This window comes from Musa acuminata, chromosome BXJ2-11, assembly GCF_036884655.1.
Source record: "Musa acuminata AAA Group cultivar baxijiao chromosome BXJ2-11, Cavendish_Baxijiao_AAA, whole genome shotgun sequence".
NCBI classification, from domain to species: Eukaryota; Viridiplantae; Streptophyta; class Magnoliopsida; order Zingiberales; family Musaceae; genus Musa; species Musa acuminata.
Genome location: NC_088348.1, coordinates 28,934,921 through 28,953,984, shown reverse-complemented (window position 1 = coordinate 28,953,984; position 19,064 = coordinate 28,934,921). Strand labels below are relative to the sequence as shown.

Below are 19,064 nucleotides of genomic sequence, written 5' to 3'. Positions count from 1 at the left end.
ATGTCATATCATAAAAAAAAAAGATACTCTATGCTTAATGTATGAGGAAAAAAAATGAATATAAAAAAATGACATGAGAGATCTGTAATGAAACTAAATGTTTAATGCATCAGAGTAACAAAAAAAAATCCAAAATACCTGATTACTTAGAGACAATTTAGAGAAATTAAGAATTAAAATGCACGTAAACTAGATACTAATAAAAACGACAAGCAAGAGAATCAAGAGTTCAAGAAAACCTAATCACTTGAAAATATGAGGTCGGGACACAAGAATACTGGCCATTTAACATAGGCTTAAGAATCAAATACATCAAGACTCAATAAACTATCACTTAAGAAAATATAGTAACAACTACAAGTAGTCGGATACCACGCCTATATATATTTTACATGAATTATTAAAGAATTCAAGTGAGCGTATCATGCATCACTAATTTGGTGATAGAAAATGAACTCGAGCAAGCACATATTCTTTACCAGCAACCCATACGCCAGTTTGTGACCATTGAATATCTTCCCAATCCAGATTATCCTCCAATACCTGCAAGATAGAAACATTAGCTAGCTTGCATACTCATCCTACACGCCAATAAATTTTCTATCACCACAGACGTGAATGGTGAACTCACACCATCTAAATTGTAAGGATCAATCATAAATCCACTACAAAATGCATAACTAATCAAAGTGAAAAAAAAGGGGGAAAAAAAAGTGTTTTTCAACTGTAGTTGAAAGATCGACCTGATCTCAGAAGATGGAATGCAATTTCTCGAATATCAACTCAATCAGGTACCGTAGATGTTAAGAACTAAATTAATGCCTCCCTAACTAATTTGAGACAGAAAGGACCTTTTGCTCAGAAAGTCCATCAATCATAAATTAGAAAAGTATCTTGAATCTATCTACCACTTGTCTTAGGAAATAAAGAATCAACTGCAAACCTCAAGATGTTCCACTGGTAAGGGGATTCCAGAGGATCGCATAAGCTGCTCAGGTAAAGCTCTTTTACAGCACGACCACCGAAAAACATCAGTGATGCTCTCACGTTCTGTGGAGTTTCTGTCCCCATTTTGGACATGTGAACCATGGTTTTGTAGTTTCTCATGCTCTGACTCCATCGCTTGATATGAAGTCAACATAACAGCTTTCTCACCATTGAAACAGAGCTCGTATCTGCCAGAAGACAGTCAAGAAACAATAAAACAACTCATACAAACTTGGGAGATCTTATTAAGTGACAAGCATTGATGCTCATAGATAAAGAATTTGTACTATATAAACATCAAAGCCAAACATGTCATCTGTGTACACAAAACTGTAACCGAGACCATTGCAGGAAAACCAATAAATAACATTATCAGTGAGGACTCAGATTTCTAATGCATGACTAAGAGCATCCATGCAAATTAGGACATTGACCAGAGGTCAAACATTGATATGATCAGCTCTATAATAAGAATCTCAGACTTGCTTATTTAAAGATGGAAGCAAAATTCATAACAAAATCATTGACCAAGATAATGTTCTACATTGCTTCACAAAACTAGAGAAGAATATTGGATATTAAGCCTTATGTTCAAACACCACAACAGAAACCAAGTATTTTTGTTATTTTTTTATTGGATATCAAACTGTGAAAGCAAACAAGCCATGGCAGTCACTTCATAAAAAGGACCAAAAAATAAGATTAAGGCTATGTATGATAGGTACAACATAAAACCTGTAAGAACAAACCACGATGAAGTGTAAATAAATCAAACATATTTGCATACCATATGTTAGATACATCTCTAACATGATGTTTATCTAACTAACAAAATCCATAGACTACAATAATATATGTACGATTGTCCAACAGACCAACATAAAAAGGTGCAAGTAGCAATTGCATATACATAAAGCTTCCCAAGATATAAATGTGCATCTAAAAGGATGGTCATTATAAATGATCATCTGTTGACACAACTAAATAGTATTTATTTAACAACCTAGTAGTAACTAGCAGATGCAATTTCCACTGTCATCTGCTACATCCAGGTACCATCTTAGGAAGCACTAACTAGCCATCTTGTTATAAATCTATCGGTGGATTAACAATACTAACAACCTCATATCAAATTTGATAGCTTCATAGACAATTGTTAAACACTAAGTAAATGATTAAGACATGATGACTGCTAAACAATATTATAGCATATAACAGTTAAAACTGTAGGAGTTCTTCAAAGAATTATGTATAGAGAAGAAATAACTGAAACACGCTATACCTAAATCTGGAATTCAGACATGTGATACAAGATTACCGTTGAATTTCAGATGAGATAGAAAGATAGCTTACTGCCTCTATCACTAGCCAACTCCATGACTTCCAAAGTGTAGAGCATATGCTAAAATCAATCCTTAACTTCAACAATTTCTTGTGTTATTGTATTTATTAAACTTACATGGTAAATTGGCTTTTCTTCCATGGGAAATATTTTTTCAGCTGCGCAACCCCTTACAGAGAAACAAAACTTGAAGAAACAAACTATATTCAACAAATGGGATATGCAGATGGAACTTTCTTTTGTTTATTCTTCAGTTTTATTAGACTTGATTCACAGGTTGGATGTTTATTTCTATGCTTGTTAGTTTACAATGGAGAAGAGAGACCAAGGAAAACTTTTTATTTTTCAATCTCAATACTTCTTTGTATTGTTCTGTGCACTGTCCTTGCTTTGTATTGCTTTGTAGATAAACAAAGTGTCCAACTCATTTGGTTAAAAAACTTCTAAAACTCCTAAAGCAATAAGACTTTCTAATTAATGAGTAAATAAAATTATTATTATATAATAGTTTTACTTACAGTTCTATAATACTATCAAGACAATAGCTTTTAATTGTTGTTAGAGTTTATGCTCCTGTAATTGGACTAGATGATCAAATCAAAATCGAATTCTAGAAAAACATTCACAAAATTATTCAAGAAATATAATCAAATGCAAACTTATAATTGAAGGGGATTTGAATGATCATACAAGAAAAGAACATAGTGAATACAGTAGGAGTTTATGGGGGCTTGGATTTGAAGAGAAGATCAAAGAGAGAGAATAAGTTTAAATTTTTCTACATTCTTCGGAAAAAAGATACACATTTGATTACTTGTATAAGTGGACATAATTATAGTTAAATAGATTTATTTCATATTCAAAAGGTAGATAGCATTACATGTAATGCCTGTAAAGTTATCCCCGATGAAAGCTTAATGTAACAAAATTTTGTGAATTAGAAAATAAGGAAAACATTTAAAGTTGTGTTGATTATAGGAGAACTAAAATAATGATTCACTTTTTAAAAACTCTGGAAAAGGGTAAATGAAATTAGAGTACAATGTGAAATAGGTATTTCCAAAAAATTAAATATGGTTATATGCTCGAAAGTTTATCATATAAGCTATTTGTTTATTAAGACAATTAACAAAAAATAGAAAAAGAAAATTTTGCATACAATTTTTATTGAACAAGCCTATGATAGATGGATTTTGAAAAAGGTATAGGTACTAATTTTATTGATATCCTAAAAGATATGTATAATAAAACAGTCACCAGTGTCAAAATTATAAATTAATGCATCAAGTTTCTTATATATTAAGGATCGATTTGAAGTCCTCATCCCTTTTTATAATGGAAGAAATTACTAGCATTACATATAGGATAGACACCACATAATATATGTTCTTTATTTATGATATTGTTTTGATTGATAAGTGTTCAAGTGAAACCAATTCTGAACATATACAGACAAACCTTAGGGACTAAAAGTACACTACGTACTGCTGCTGTTGTTTACTGAAGTGACACTCCAAAAATTGTGACAGATTGATAAACAACACAAAGGACATGACTTATCCTTCATGTTATCACTGATGTGATTCCAGAACAATCAACTGAAGAAAAACATCGGAGCAAGTTCAAGTTGGCTGTGGGCCCTTGCTTATTTTCTACTCTCTTTTTTTTCAATTGGAAATCCGCATTCCTCTCTGCTTTTAACACTATTTCAATTATTCTTTGCTCCAAGACATTCCCCACCTTATATCCCAATGTTTCAATATATTACAGTTTCCTAGCTGACAACCTTCCACTGTACCTCTGAATAGAAAGCATGCACAATGATCTTCTTCCTTGGAATGTTAGACGATTGAAAATGACAGTTAGGTACATAAGGGATACTCAGCAAGAAGCTAATAACTTATGCGTGCCAATCCCATCTTTCTGAATTCTATCTCAGAACTTCCTCATCAAAATTACATTGTTCTACTCAAACCAGTTGACTCGGCATTTTCATTCTCCATACAACAAGCAATGCAAAGACCTTGCACAACTTCATGAATACCTGAACTCATCAGTTTCTACAGAAAGCATCCTATTTTGGTTCTATGGTAACAACAAAAACAAATTTTAAAAGAAATTCACTGGCAAACCTTTCTACACTCCTCTCCTTTCTAATATCCATGCTTTTACCTCACACCTCGTTGGACCAGTCCGTTGCCTCCCAATTTGAGCCCACAACTCATCCTGAGCCTTTCAAAAAGTTCTCTCAAAGCTATATAGGCACCAAGGGATCATATTTCCCTTTTAGATTATCTTAGTAAAGCTAAAGTTCTCTCATATCAAACAGCAGTTGACATAAAAGACAGTGCCGGTGCATTTGTTGTGATAACTTCAGTTAAATCACTTGACAATCTGGTGAGTTTTTTAACCACCAGGTATCATCTACTCCTCTTGTGTATAACTTATAAGCACTTGGTAGTCTGGAACATCTACCTAGCATCCTGGTCATTCTAAATCTCCACGAAGGACAACTTACCTCCTGATTCCTAATTCCTAAAGTTATACCTTATGTTAAAGTACTTCAGATTGTTGCCTCCCTAGAACTGCTTGTTTGCCAGCATCAACATCATTTCTGGTAGCTAACTAAAAGATGCTACAACTAAAGACTAGGCAGTTTCATAACAGAGAAATATTTCATGATAGTATACAAAGACTTAGTACTGATCCTAACCAACAAAGAAAAAAAATGAGGATCGGCATCATCTTACAAGTTTCATGTCTGACAGAAGATAGAAATATATCCCCAATAAGAATTTGTCCTAGCTGAGAGGAACATATAGCAACAAACAAGGCAGCATCTAAAATAAGCATTATTCAAAATGAACATACCTTCGGAAATGTGTCTCTAAATATAGAACTTCACCCTTCTTTAGTCGTGCTGAAGTAAAAAGAGGCTTTTTCAGGCCCTTATCAGCAACAACGTTAATGGTGTATTTCAGCCTGAAGCAATTAGCATGATTTATAAGTCATTCCACTCAATAAACTAAGCTAATCAACGCTGCATCATGCACTTCAGAAATCAGAAAATTAATTAATAGTGCACCCTGCTATAAAAGCATAGTGAATCAATACCATTACACGAAAAGAAGCAGAAACTTGATACAGACTCAATCAACAATGCACACAGGAAATTCTGTATCCATTGGGGCCCATCAATTTACAGCAAAAGAAAAACAGAATGACTCCAATGAAAATATAGTATAAACTAGAACCCAGAAGCACTAACACATGTTTGAATCTCAGATTTCACAAGATTCACTACAGACGTGAGAGGAAATGCATAAATCTCGTGTCACTGAAATGCTACAAATGGAGAGGCTACTCTCATAACTTGAACCTTAGTCACCTATGGCAAAACACAGTGGCAACACCAGCCTGGAAATGACCAAGGGATGGCACAAATTCCTCCCCCACATATATCTTGTGAAGGTTAAATTCAGATCAGTATGAACAGCTATTAACAATGCAATATAAACAAAGACATACCTCTAGGTAATAAGAGCGCCAATAATAACAAGTAGGTGAAGAAAATGATGCGTTTGAAGAATATCAACTGATAAACAATCAAATCAGCAGGATATGACCAAGGCTTCAAATGCCAATTGGATCACAAAATACTGACCAATATTTACTGGTTTATCCAAGGACCAAATGAGATCGCATAGGTCAATACCAATCAGAATTTGGTTTTTCTATTATTTTTCAGTGATATGGCATGGTATAGGCCAGTCATTTGATATATCATTAACACACCAATACGATTGATATGCAAATTTTTGGACAAGATTAATTGATTATGGTTCTTCCAGCAAATAAAATCCATTTGAACTGAAAGGAATGGATAATCAGACAATGTCTACTACTATGTAATTACAATAGTGTGCAAACTTATACTTTATTATTACTAGATAAATTAAACAATCTATCTGACAGTAACAAACAGCAGATAGTTCTAACTCTTAAAAGCAAGTTTACGGTTAAAGTGTATGTTTTTACTTTTTTTAACAAATTAAGTACCATATACTTAAATTCATATTTTTGAATGATTATATGACATTAACATATAGTTGTCATATGCTTATTCTTTTGCATCAACATTTCAACATAGTATAAAGTATATAGTCCATATACACAAATACTAAGTAATGCACCATCCCGTAGACATCTTTCAAGACAAACTTGATGAAAGATCACAACTTTTGCCTCAATTTGGATAATGTATAGAAGCTACAAACATTTGTTCATATGCATCAAATATATATAGATACAAATATCTAAGTACATGGTGATACAAATATCTAAGTACATGATGCCCCACATGTGAAAATACAATTACCATGGCTCATTGCAGAGATTGTATTGAATTGTAACTTCACGAACAAATCTTTGATGCCGCAAAGCATTCTGCAAAATAAAAAAAATCAAGAACCTTTTATCATCGAAAAACAAGAGAATCAAGAAAAAACAAGGTTTCAAAACAGGTCAATACTGTTTTCAATAATGTGTTGGACAGGCACAGCAGCAACATGCTGAGTATATTGATCTATACCACACGATATATATATATATATATATATATATATATATATATATAATACCGAGCTATATAATCCAGTACCAATCCTTACTCAGACTAGAAAATACCAGTCCGTACATACTAGTTCGATCAATATTTGAAGCCATGAGCAGAATAAATCTTTCAGAAACCTTCAGATAATTCAATGAGGGGATCATCAATCTCATAATCTCTACATAGTGGAATAATATCAGAAACTTTAGGTAGTGCAATACATATGTGAATGAACAAGAGGCAACTAGACAAGACAGAACATTGCAAGCACCACAAATAAGAATAAAACGAAACAATGAAGTACCAAAATTAGAAAACAGGTGAAGTCACATTTGAGTTAATAATACTCATCAAGAATCAACTTCATTCAGTTATCAACATCAATCTTTTAAATAGTGGCGTCTGCAGGTCCACATACTTCTTAACATTAAAGCATTAAAAGATAACAACAATGTCAGAACTTTTTAGTCCAAAACAGCAGACATCTGTCAATAGTAATGGTTTACTTAATCAACCATGTTCAGGTTAAGTTTTAGTAGTAGCATCAAATTTACCGAAGCTGCAGCCCTGGTTGTCATTGTTCGTTCAACTGATACGGGAGCAAGAGTTGGCTCTACTGCTGATGTATGTGTAAGACGAGGCTCCAGATCAATCGTACCACCACCCTTCTGTCATTGAAGATAATCATGCATTTCAAATTTGAGATATATTCAGAAGAAAAACGCACACTAACAGTTCATTCCAGTAAATGTAAAAGAAAGTGAAAGCAGACAAAAGAGAGTAGTGAAATCATGGATGATTTTAGACATTAAATCTCTAGAGCTTATATTCTAGAACAAGACTAATAGCAACAATGACATTGTCAGTAGAACATGAACCAAGTGTAATCGAAGTTGGAAATAGTATATACCTTCACAATGCAGCATCGTTCAACTCGAAAACTACAATCGATTCCTGCCCCCCAAGCCCGTGAACGAACATTGTTTCTCAAAGTTGAAGTATAGCCTATACAAAGAAAAGAAATAAAAAACACAAAAAAATATGTGGGAGCATAGAATAGTGTAATCAGCAAACCATAATACAATAAATAAAGCCACAACTATTAAGTAAATTTCAAAAATAGTAATTTTAATCTGATAACAAAACTAGCTTATTCATACAAACAAGCGTTTACCACCAATCTAGTAATGAAATAGTAAAGCAGGTATTAGAGTGATATTGGTAGGAAATAATTATGAGTAGCACTAAACAGAAAAAAGCAGGCAACATAAGTAGGCAAAACATAATGAAATAGTTCTAGAGAGGCATGATAATGAAATAAATACAAGTAGCCATAAGGATAAAAAAATGTGCAAAAAAAAATGAATATTAACAATTCTATTCCAACTTCAGTTTGGAAAGTTATCCATAGATTTAGAACAGCAGAAACTACTTCTAGACCTAATGTACCATTCAGACTGAAACCAATATATGGATTTTGGAGATATTTCTTGCAGCATCAGATACAATGAAAAAACAATAGGAGGATATAACCCGACTAAATGACAGGGAAACTAAGAGCATCTAAATCAGACAGTACTATGACCAACAACAATGCAAAAAGTTCAGTAAATGGACTTACAATCTTCAGATGGCAAAACTCGAATTGTAGCCCGTAACTCTTGAATAGAGGATGGTGGTCGCGACGATGTTGGGGAGATATAACCAGTGTGCATTAAAACTGGCCAATAAGATCTGTATTTAAAACATCACGAAGAAAAAAAAAAGCCAAATAAACATAACAGAATAATATAGATACCAGCAACTAGATCTGAATCATTTGTGTATATATCTGTTCCCCATAACTGAGCACCTTTTACCTGCACAGGGTTGGAAACTTGTTAACAATGCACATTGAAACAATGTGCATTGAATAGGGACATATGACCACCTAGTCACGGCAGATAACATACTCAACTTGTCAGAAAAATATATGCATATATATATGAACCAAAAGGCTAGTTTACAATGATGACCAATCATATATGGAACTTATAGAAGCACTATATTGAAAATGAAATATAAAGCAAATGATGGATTCCGTAAAGAACCAACACTGAGGGAACATTACATGTTTTACTAGTAAAAATAAGCATACTTTGCTTTACCTCCTTTTTTATAAATATTATTCAAACACTTTACAATTCTATGATTACCACTCAAAGGAATACAGCAACATGGTTGCACACAAACAATTTTCTGGTTAAGAAGTAATGCAGGTTTGTGATCTTACCATGTAAGTCAACTTGGCTTATAGCCAAACTCATTATTTAAGAGTTTTCTATTCAGATAACATTTGGAAAATTTTCAATCGCTGACTTCGATGATTACCTAAGTGGTCATATGGTGCCATAACCATAGTTGTGTTCATGTTCAAGAGTGTCAGTCAAGCTTTAACGAGTCATTTATTCACCCGAAACGGGAGATCTAGATATCTTTAATGGTAAATGATGGCTGCATCTTTTTATGAGGTTGTGCCTTTGAATAGCAGGAACCAGTCTTGAATGTCTATATTTGTGTGTATATATGTATATGAAAAATACATAGTAGAGGGAACATGTACTCGAAGTATGATCACAATTTGTACAAGAGTTTAAAAGAAGTAACAAGATATAAACTGGTGGCTTGGTGCTCCTTTTCTGTTTCATCCTCTTTCTATGGTCTTCCTCTGCTCCCAGCAGCATACCTCATATTGCATATTATTATCTTCCTACTAACCTGCTATATATTCTCAAGTATTCCATTGCTTTTTAGCATTGATGGATTTTTCTATCACAGAATATTAGTTCTCTTAAAGAATAACCTTTGATAACAGAATTTACCCCTGGGAACAAGTAAAGGTTCAATTTTAGATCAATAATTATATAGTTGCTATTTAGTTGAACAGAAAACAAAATGCAGGTTTTCCATTTAACCCCTGGATCTCTTCAACAACAAGCCCTACTCTGCTTTGTGGACCCACTATACTCTGTCTTATATTAATTGATACCGAAGTTCATACTCTCATTATTAAGCAACCTTTAATTTTATTTTTCGGTTATAAACATATAATAATTTGAGGCCATATTCAAAGATTATAACCTACAGTAGTTCCATTATTTTTTGTCTAATCAATCCTAAAAAGCAATAGGGTTTGAGATAGGAACTAAAGTTCCTAATTGTAAATGCATACAAATTGAAAACATGTACATCGGAATATCTCACTAAATGTGCTTATGCATCTGTAACAAACGTAATAAGAAGGCATAAATTCAGTACAAAATGACTTTTTGTAATAATGCTGGTAGTGTTCAACAATTTTCTAGATGAATTTGTTTTAATATCTTTCTTTATAAATTCTAATTATAACTAATTAGTTTCTGATAATATTTTGAATTTAATTAATACTTGTTTGACAATGGTAACAGATAATATTGTCAAGTAAAACAATAACAAAAAAGTTTCCTTACTTGACGATTTGCAGAAGTAACATATTCTGCAGGTATTCGAATCTCCAGAATTGGTCCATTTTGCAAGGTTTTATCATTTTTTATATCCTGAGATGCTTTGAATTCCTTCCATGATTTTAGAAGTTCCTGCATACATTCACCAGCTTTATAGACAATTGCAGATGCCTCAGGTTTTCCTGCAGTAAAAGAATAGCAGATTAGAGAATACAAATAATAACTGGAGACGGACTTGCTAAGAAAAGAGTAAACCTAGGTTTTTATTCTTCTAAAACCAACCAGCATCTAACAGCTCTAAGACAAGATCAGTGATTTAAAAAGCGCTAGGCACCAAAAGGCGCCACGGACAAAAACGCCCGAGGCGCTAGACGCTCGTTCAGATGCTCGCCCGAACGAAGTGAGACGCTAAAATATAAAAATATATAATATAATTAATAAATATAATTATTTAAAATTTTAAATAAAAATATGCTATTAAATTAAGAAAATCTAACATACAAAATCACAATGTCACATTAACAAAAAGTTTCAAAATTCAAAACAATAAAATTTTACATCAAAGTCATTCATCATAATCAATATTAATAGTATTAAAATCAAAATAATATATTATTAATCTAATAAATATAAATTTTGTTACTAGTATACTGTTACTAGTATACTGTATACTGTTAACAATATACTTTCAAAAGAGGAGAAGCGAAAGAGAAGAGAAGAGTGTAAGGAAAGACCGAGGGTGCTGATTGAGAAAAACGGGAGTGGCAGCGGCAGCAGCGAGCGACGACAGTGGCAGCGGTAATAGTGGGAGCGGCGAGCGACGATAGTGGCAACGACAGCAGGGCAGCGATAAAAGCAAACAGCGGCAGCGACGAGCGACAACAGTGGCAGCGGCAGCGGTAGCGTGAACGACGAGCAGAGTTAAGGTTGGGGAAGACGCGCAGATATCGGTGCTTTAGTTGGTTCGATTGAACCAACTAAAGCACCGGAGACCGAACCAGACCTAAAACGATGGTTCGGTTGCATGGTTTAACCCAGAGCGCCTGACGCCTGGGCTCGGGCGAGCGCCCAAGCGGTGCCTCTTTGAAGCGCGTCGCCTGGAAATGAAGCGAGGCGCTCGGGCCTCGCCTCGCCTCGCCCGAGCGCCTAGGCGAGCGCCTTTTTAAATCACTGGACAAGATCAGTTCAAAGTCAGTTCTAATTCAATCTTAAGAGTAACTACCACCAAAATACATGTTAACTATGGATATACGTCTAACAAATTGACAATAATAACAAAAATAAAATGAAAAGGAACCTGTTCACAATACAGCAAATGTGGAAAAATGCCAAAATTTTGAGTGTCTTTGCATAAACGCGAGTAAAAAAGGTCAGCGATACCAATAAAGGGTTTTACCATAATCAAAGAAGAAAAGAAAGACAAATATTCTTAATGTTCAATTCTTACAAAAAATGCAACTACCAAACTCTGCTCGAGACAGAAGCTAGGTCAAGTAACATCAAAAAATGCCCATATATAATGTCCCCTCGTGATTTTATGTACTTAGACGTACATATTGCATACCACCATGCAAATGATAGTGTCTCAGATGGTCTAGATATAAATCAGAAGTATTCTAATTTTTCAGTAAAAGATACGAAATACACTATCTTGAACTGGTGAAAAGAAAAGACAAAATTTAGACAGAAAAGCCAAGACAACAAAAGATAGCAATTCAATGTCAGGAAAGAGTTACAAGTGATGTAGATGCTGAAGCACACTCAACAGATTAAGTATTTCAGACACAGCAACCTACTTAAACAGAGTACTACTAGCTGCCGAAGTTACAAAAATGTTGGAATCAGTGTAAAGATTTAGTGACTCATCTGACAAGCTGAGATCCAAACTTATCCACAGATATCAACTAAAAGGCACAACAGGAACTCTGATTTACAAGTTATAGAGCCATGAATAGATAGTTTCAGATAAATCAATGATTGTATTAGTCAAGGTGTTAGCTGATCATAATATTTGTAACATAGATCAAATCCAGAATAGAATAATTATATAACCATATACAAAGTGAAAAACTCTAAAGAAACTAGAAACTTGTAAAGATGTCCTGAAAAAACTCCAAAAGAGAATGACTCATAAGAATCACATCATCATGCAAAAGGTGACCAATTACTTCAAATATAAATTATCAAAACTATTAAGCTTTATAGCCTGTTTTGTATGGATATAAGCATGCAAAACAGATTTGAAGCATGTTTCAATCCCTGAGTAAAGTAGCAAAGAAAACATCAGTATATGTCAGAAAAAATCATCTTTAAAATACTATACATAGACCTGCAAACATGCCTTTAGCCTTTACAATATACCAAGTGCATGTACACCTGAAGATATACATCTAGCCTTTGCAAGACCAAGTACATAAAAGTAACTTCATTACCATGTTAAATATCAAACAAAATGAAGGCTTACTATCAATATTATATACTATAGATGAAGGCTTACCAGTAATGTTTTTCCATATCATGGATAATAAGTCAAAATTGATCATTATGAAAGAAAATGGAGAACATAGCCATAGACATTAGGTGTAAACAATAAATTGCAAGTTTTTCGTAGTATTGAAATGTTAGTAAGTTCTAAAGGCCAATGCATGACTCTATCCCCGCAACACATCCCTGTTTGTTCCAACTTTCAATCAGACATGTGCATCACTAAAATTTCACTAAAACCATAAAATCGAATAACATGGCTGACCTTGAGATCTGCAAGAAAAAAAACAAAGAATCAGCATATAATTGATAAAGATAAACAAATACATAAAAAACACAATATGCGTGGCAAGAAAAGAATCCAACATTTAAATTTACAGAAAAGAATCCAACATTTAAATTTACAGCTTTACCAAAAGCAAGGGAAAAATGAAGCGCTCTATATCAAAATAGAACAAGAGAAAGTACAAAGAGACCCACTATAAAAGATGCAGAGATTGAACGAGTAACTCAAAGAGTAAAAGAAGTACAACAATGTTAATAAATGAGTCCGCCACCGCCTTTAGAGGAACAAGGAAGAGGAAAAAGAGACCGAATTAAAACATTAAATAAAACCCCATTATCTAAGAAAGATTTATGCCATTAATCAGTTTGCATGAGTTCTAAAAATCAACATTTAAATATGGCTTGAACCCTAAAAAAATGTGAAAACGGAAGTAAAGAAATGTTTTAGAAGAACAAATGCAGTCTGATATTACAAATGAACACCTGAGCAAAGACAAATATGACAATCCAAATAAACTGAATTGTGACATGTAAAGCTTTCACATCCTATTTTTTTATTTCATTAAATAGGAATTGATCATCCACGGGAAAAACCACTAGTCTGAAATACTTGGCACTGCCTCCACAAGGGATTAAACCAAGAACCTCTTTAGGATGAAAAGAATCAACCACAATGTCACCGCAGAGCCGATAGTACCCATTCTAATTTATTTCCTCGAAAGGCATGGTCTAGCAATTTTGCTTGCTAATGTTCTTGGCATGATTTATCAAGTTTGCTTGACAACCTATGTGACTTGCAAAGAAACATATTCAAGTGTTTAACTAAGTTGATTTCATCTCAGGCATGCTATAGGAAAAAAAAACACAAGGCAAAGAAGGATGTTCACTAGATGTGCCAAAAGAAAATTTTCAACACACACAAACACACCATTTGAAACAAATCTATAGATATATATTCAAGCATACCCCTCATTATCACGTGCTCTTGATCGAAAGCGAGCATCACGCTGAGGTGTTTGCGTACCCCTTGGTCGCAGAAACCTCTTGCGTGGCTGAATACCCTTGTCTTTTTCTGTAACTCCATCTCCTTCTGCAAATCCATCATCCAGCTCTTTGTCATGACTCTGCTGTTCCTGTCTCTCTCCAACATCTACATCCCTTTCTCTCTTTTTCTCCTTAATGTCCTTATCATAAGCTTTCCAACTATCATCTTTTGCTCTCTTCGGTTCAAAGGCTACATTATCTTGCTCAAAATTTCTAACAGAACCATCCACAAACTCCTTTTCGTGGTGTAAATTATCCTTTTCATTCACAGCTGACAATTCTCTCTTCAAAGGATCCTTCCCATTCCATTCCTTGTCTTTCTGCACATCCTTCCTCTCCCTCTCCGATTTCTCCACATCTCTCTCTTCTCTCAGCAGATCTTTGCGATCACCACTAGCACCACTGAGCTGCATATTGTTCGGACGATCACTTCGATCCTTGTCCTTTTCACCAAAATCCCTTTCCTTCCTTTTCCTGTCCTTATCTCCACATTTTTCTTCACCTTTTAAATCGACTTTGTTCTCCCCAACAGCCTCATGAGCTTCAACAGAATCCAGATACTCAGCTGTTGATGGATCCTTCACGACTTCATCAGTGCTTTGTAAACCACTTCGAGAACCATGCCATGACTCCAAGCCATCATTTGCAGGATCATAACATCTTTTACTCCTGTGATGTTCTTTAGTATCTTTCCAAGTCAAATGAGAACTAGTTGCAGTGTAAGTATCTTTCTCAAATTTAAATTCACTCCTTAAATCACCATGACAACCCCTATCGACCCTATGTTCTTTCTCATCGCCCCTGGCATCAACTCTTGTATCATGATCGGCCTTACTGCCTTGAGGATCCGTCCTCACATCAGTGTACATGTCCCTAATATCTGCTTTTGCTTCCCGATTTTCACTCTTAACATCTCTTGCATCCTTGGAACATTTCAATTCTGACCTGTTTTCAGATGTTATTGGATTGTCTAAAGAATTTATAGAGGACACAGGCAGCCGATGGAGCAGAGATGATCTCTTATCAATATCACGTGAAGAAGGTTCTACACGTTGAATTTTTGCCAATCTTCCTTGCTGCCCATGTTCAAAGGGAAGGTGAAACTCATTACCGACTGGTTGACTCAGTTTACCAGGAGGAGTTGAGAATCTGCCAGGTTCCTCAAGTGGTCGTTTTAAAGGTGTAGAATGCCCCCCTTCCTCATGCAGCCTCTTTGGAGTCCCACTCATAATGCTTAAAGGTGTCAAAAAGAAACTGTTTCTTCAATAAAGATAGAAAAATGAAATGATATTTTCATCTGAGGATTCCAATAAGCATCTGGCAATCACCTCCTGCAGAAAAGCAGACAACACCTCCATTTAATGTCCTATCTTTTAACTAAATCCTGAGACAGCACTACCATTCAATATCATTATAATTAGTAACATTTACTTATCACACTAACTAATAACGTATATTCAATCAATCAAAGGCACACCAGACAAATAACTAAGGAAATGCCAAATTAAAATTAGCAAAAGGAAAGGATAAAGTTACATGTTGACATCACAAAGTTTCATTATAACAGTGTAGTTGTTTGTTCAAATCATAAAGTTTCATCGTATTAAAAAGATATTGAAAATATAGTAGGACCTTCAAATTGGAAAGGATTAACTTATGACACATAAAAGTGTGTTTCTGGCACCCACTTTGTCAGACACTGGTATGATTAACAAGAATTCAAGCGATCACAATCACTAGAATGGTGTAATATGTAAATTTGACCACATCAAAGGGGTTCGGTGGTTTTAGAAAGACATTTAACAAAAACGAATGGTTGGTGATTCGCTAAGTGTTTGGCAAAGTGGGTGAAAAAGGCATTTTTCCCAAACATATATGCCTGAAGTGTTATAGGCCACTTATATTTGATGGTACTACACAACGTTCACAAAGGGACCAACCACGATAAATTATTCGAACACAACAGGGCAAAAATAATGATTTATCGCACAGCTATATCGATCACTATGAAGACATAACATAAGCCCACAAAAGCACGAATCAATAAGCTAAATTCCTAATATCTAAGAGACAAAAATGAAACATCCAGAGGTCATCTATCGTGCGAGCAATTCCAAACCAAAAACACAACGAAACGGCAAGCAACAATCGCAAACCTAGGATGGAACGTTATCAGAAACCCTACAAAGAGGTAAGAGGAGGACAAGCCCAAGAAGCGGATTTGAACAATGCATCTAGAACTTTTGAAACGACTGCAGAGAGCTCTAACAAAGCGACACCAAGATCCACGCAAACTCCCCAAAATCCCTTCCGAAACCAGATCAAGAATCCAATCTATCGCTGGATCGAAACTTTCATATGTCAAATCGACCTCAAGCAACCCGATAAAAAGCGGAAATTTGGGTGCAATAGGAAAAAAAATTCCAAATTAACCATGAAACCAAAACCGGACCTCGATTCTTGCCTCGTTCGTCTCACGGATGACTCGAATAGCACGGTAGGGCCGCAAATCCACAACAGCTGGAACGATCACGGCGGCGGAGCACCACCGGCAAAAGGGAGGCCGTGGGGTTTGGGGGGTTGGAGAAGAGATCGGGGATTTCGCTACGGTGACAGAGAGAAAAGGAAAGCTATGGCGAGGGTTATAAAGGGCCGGCCCGGCTCACACCAAGTGAACCTTGTAATCACCAGTATTGGACCGACGGATATATCGATCAGGCATCGGATTCGGTTTGACTGATGGTTGAACCCGGATCCAACCCGGACACAGATTCGGTTTAGAAAACGGATTTCTTTGACCGAAACGGGTTCGGATTCTCTGTTACACAGAACGTTGCCTTTGAGATGCGCGCAGAAGCTTGTTGTTGCCTTCAGGATTCGTGTAACATGTGACGAATTATCCCTCCCATCAAATCACGTGAGCAATGACGAACGGTTACCTATTGCCCATAAAACCTTAAAATTAGGCATACATCTGCCAAAACTACCCGCCGCTCTACCCCGAAGAAGAAGATACTGCTTACTTTAATTGCTATATGATCTTGCAGTACGATATTAGAGATCCACATGAATATGGGTATTAATCACTCTTATTCATCCCACTTTAGGTGGACCCGTAGAAAATTAGCGAATGAGAGAATGCCATGTCAGCTTCCTTACCTTGGGATAACAAAATAAGCCTCACCCTTCGCCGACCTTTCTCCCGAGTCTTCCATGCCGCGGCCTCACTAACCCGTTGAGCACAAGGGCTCGGTGATTCCGCAGTACACTGCCTCCCCTGCGACAGGTGAACCAACTCCGACGCCCCGAAAGCAGCATCGCCTGGTTCCTTCCATCTCAATGGATCCATTGTTGAAAGCTGGGTGTTCTTTAAATATCTGCAGGTAGTAGATTAGCAGCGCCGCTTTCACTTGTTTCCACCACATTGGAGAGAAAGAGGAGAAGCATTGGATTCTTGCAAGAACAGGGGAGATGGATATGGTGGCTGATGAACGTCGTCACATTAGAGCCGGTATGTCCTCCGACACCCAATACCACCAAGTTTGTTGAATCTGTTCAATCTTTCCAATAGCTTAGGGATATATCTTGAATTTTTTCTATTTATTAGCATGCCTTTTTCTGTCTTGTTTTCCCTGTTATCGTCTCTTTGCTATTCTCCTTAAGATGGATTCTATTACTTCTGCCCATTTTCGCTTGAGCTGTAGTCTTATTTGTACCTCATTTTCTCCTGTCTTTCTTGAGTTGAAGAGGCTTATTTTTACTAATTTTTCTCTTTACTGTCCATTTTAATTACTTGAATACAGGCAATCCATCATAATGTGATCAAGGAGTTTCGCCATGACTATGAAGCAGACTGTGCCATATGTTGTCATGCCATGATACATACTGAATGTTTGTCCGGAAATTGATAAACACATTTAGTCCCACACCATTGAGGAATAGTTAGGAGAACAAGGCCTTTTTAAGAGTTTCATTAGAAATTAATTAGGTGAGGATAGATTTTGTCTCATAGTGGAAGCTTTTTAGAATCAGTGCCTGTTCTTTTTCTTTTTCTCTAGAGGACTCTTTTGCCTTGTGCAATGTGTTATCAATCATTGTCATTTTAGAACAATAGCTCATGGATATTACAACATCTATGATTGAACCTTTGACCTCAAGATTCAAGATTATATATTGCTTTCTCACTAGTATTCTTTGCAGAACTCATGAATGAACAAGGCACCACCTTTTTTTCATTAAGTAGAGGCTCTTTTGTTTTGTGCATTCGGTCACAAGTCCTAATCGTCTTAGAACACAAGCTCGTGAGTTTATTTTGGAATTATATCCTCACTCCCACATTTACTTTTCAAATCCAAATGCATAAGTCAACAGAATATTATCTCAATTAGATAGTAGTTTACTTCAATGTTTAAGATTGAGATGATACTAAAGCATCCCAAAACTATGAGAATCTGGTCTGAATCTTTTTTACTTCTCCCTTGTTTTCCTTTTATTGAGGAAATAAGAAGCTGGTCTGAGTCTTAAAGCAACAACTGTGATTTTTCATATTTCTCAGGGTTCATTCTCTATGCTTTGGAAGAAAACTGATGGCGCTCACAAGTGCTCTTTGCTGGAACCTCCACTTCTGAGGAATCTTCTTTGCATTATGATATATAGTTGCTATGCAACAACCTGTAATAATATGATGTATGGAGTATGGACCCATGGCAAACTTCTCTTCTCATTTAATGGTGGTCCATCATAAGTGATGTCTACTTTGGTAGAATCCATCTTATTTTTGTGGTCTGTTGTGATTTAGCATTAAAAAGACTCACTTTTCCCCAATTCA

At 35.4% G+C, this 19,064-nt stretch overlaps 1 protein-coding gene and 1 long non-coding RNA gene across 2 annotated transcripts; one reads left to right on the top strand and one right to left on the bottom strand.

Moving 5' to 3' along the window:
- Positions 1-228: 228 nt before the first annotated feature.
- On the bottom strand, positions 229-16,904 carry LOC135626670 (uncharacterized). The gene is made up of 12 exons (XM_065132161.1): positions 16,689-16,904; positions 14,159-15,567; positions 13,173-13,180; positions 10,430-10,605; positions 8,740-8,800; positions 8,563-8,661; positions 7,852-7,946; positions 7,496-7,609; positions 6,708-6,775; positions 5,201-5,311; positions 944-1,175; positions 229-543 (listed from the first exon to the last, which is right to left on the bottom strand). The coding sequence occupies exons 2-12, from the start codon at positions 15,463-15,465 to the stop codon at positions 433-435; spliced, it is 2,382 nt and encodes a 793-aa protein (XP_064988233.1). The 5' UTR covers positions 15,466-15,567; positions 16,689-16,904; the 3' UTR covers positions 229-432.
- A 536-nt stretch (positions 16,905-17,440) lies between these two features.
- Positions 17,441-19,064, top strand: LOC135627233 (uncharacterized). Its single transcript, XR_010492561.1, has 3 exons — positions 17,441-17,522; positions 17,620-17,747; positions 18,792-19,064. It is a non-coding gene; the product is annotated as an uncharacterized LOC135627233 (long non-coding RNA).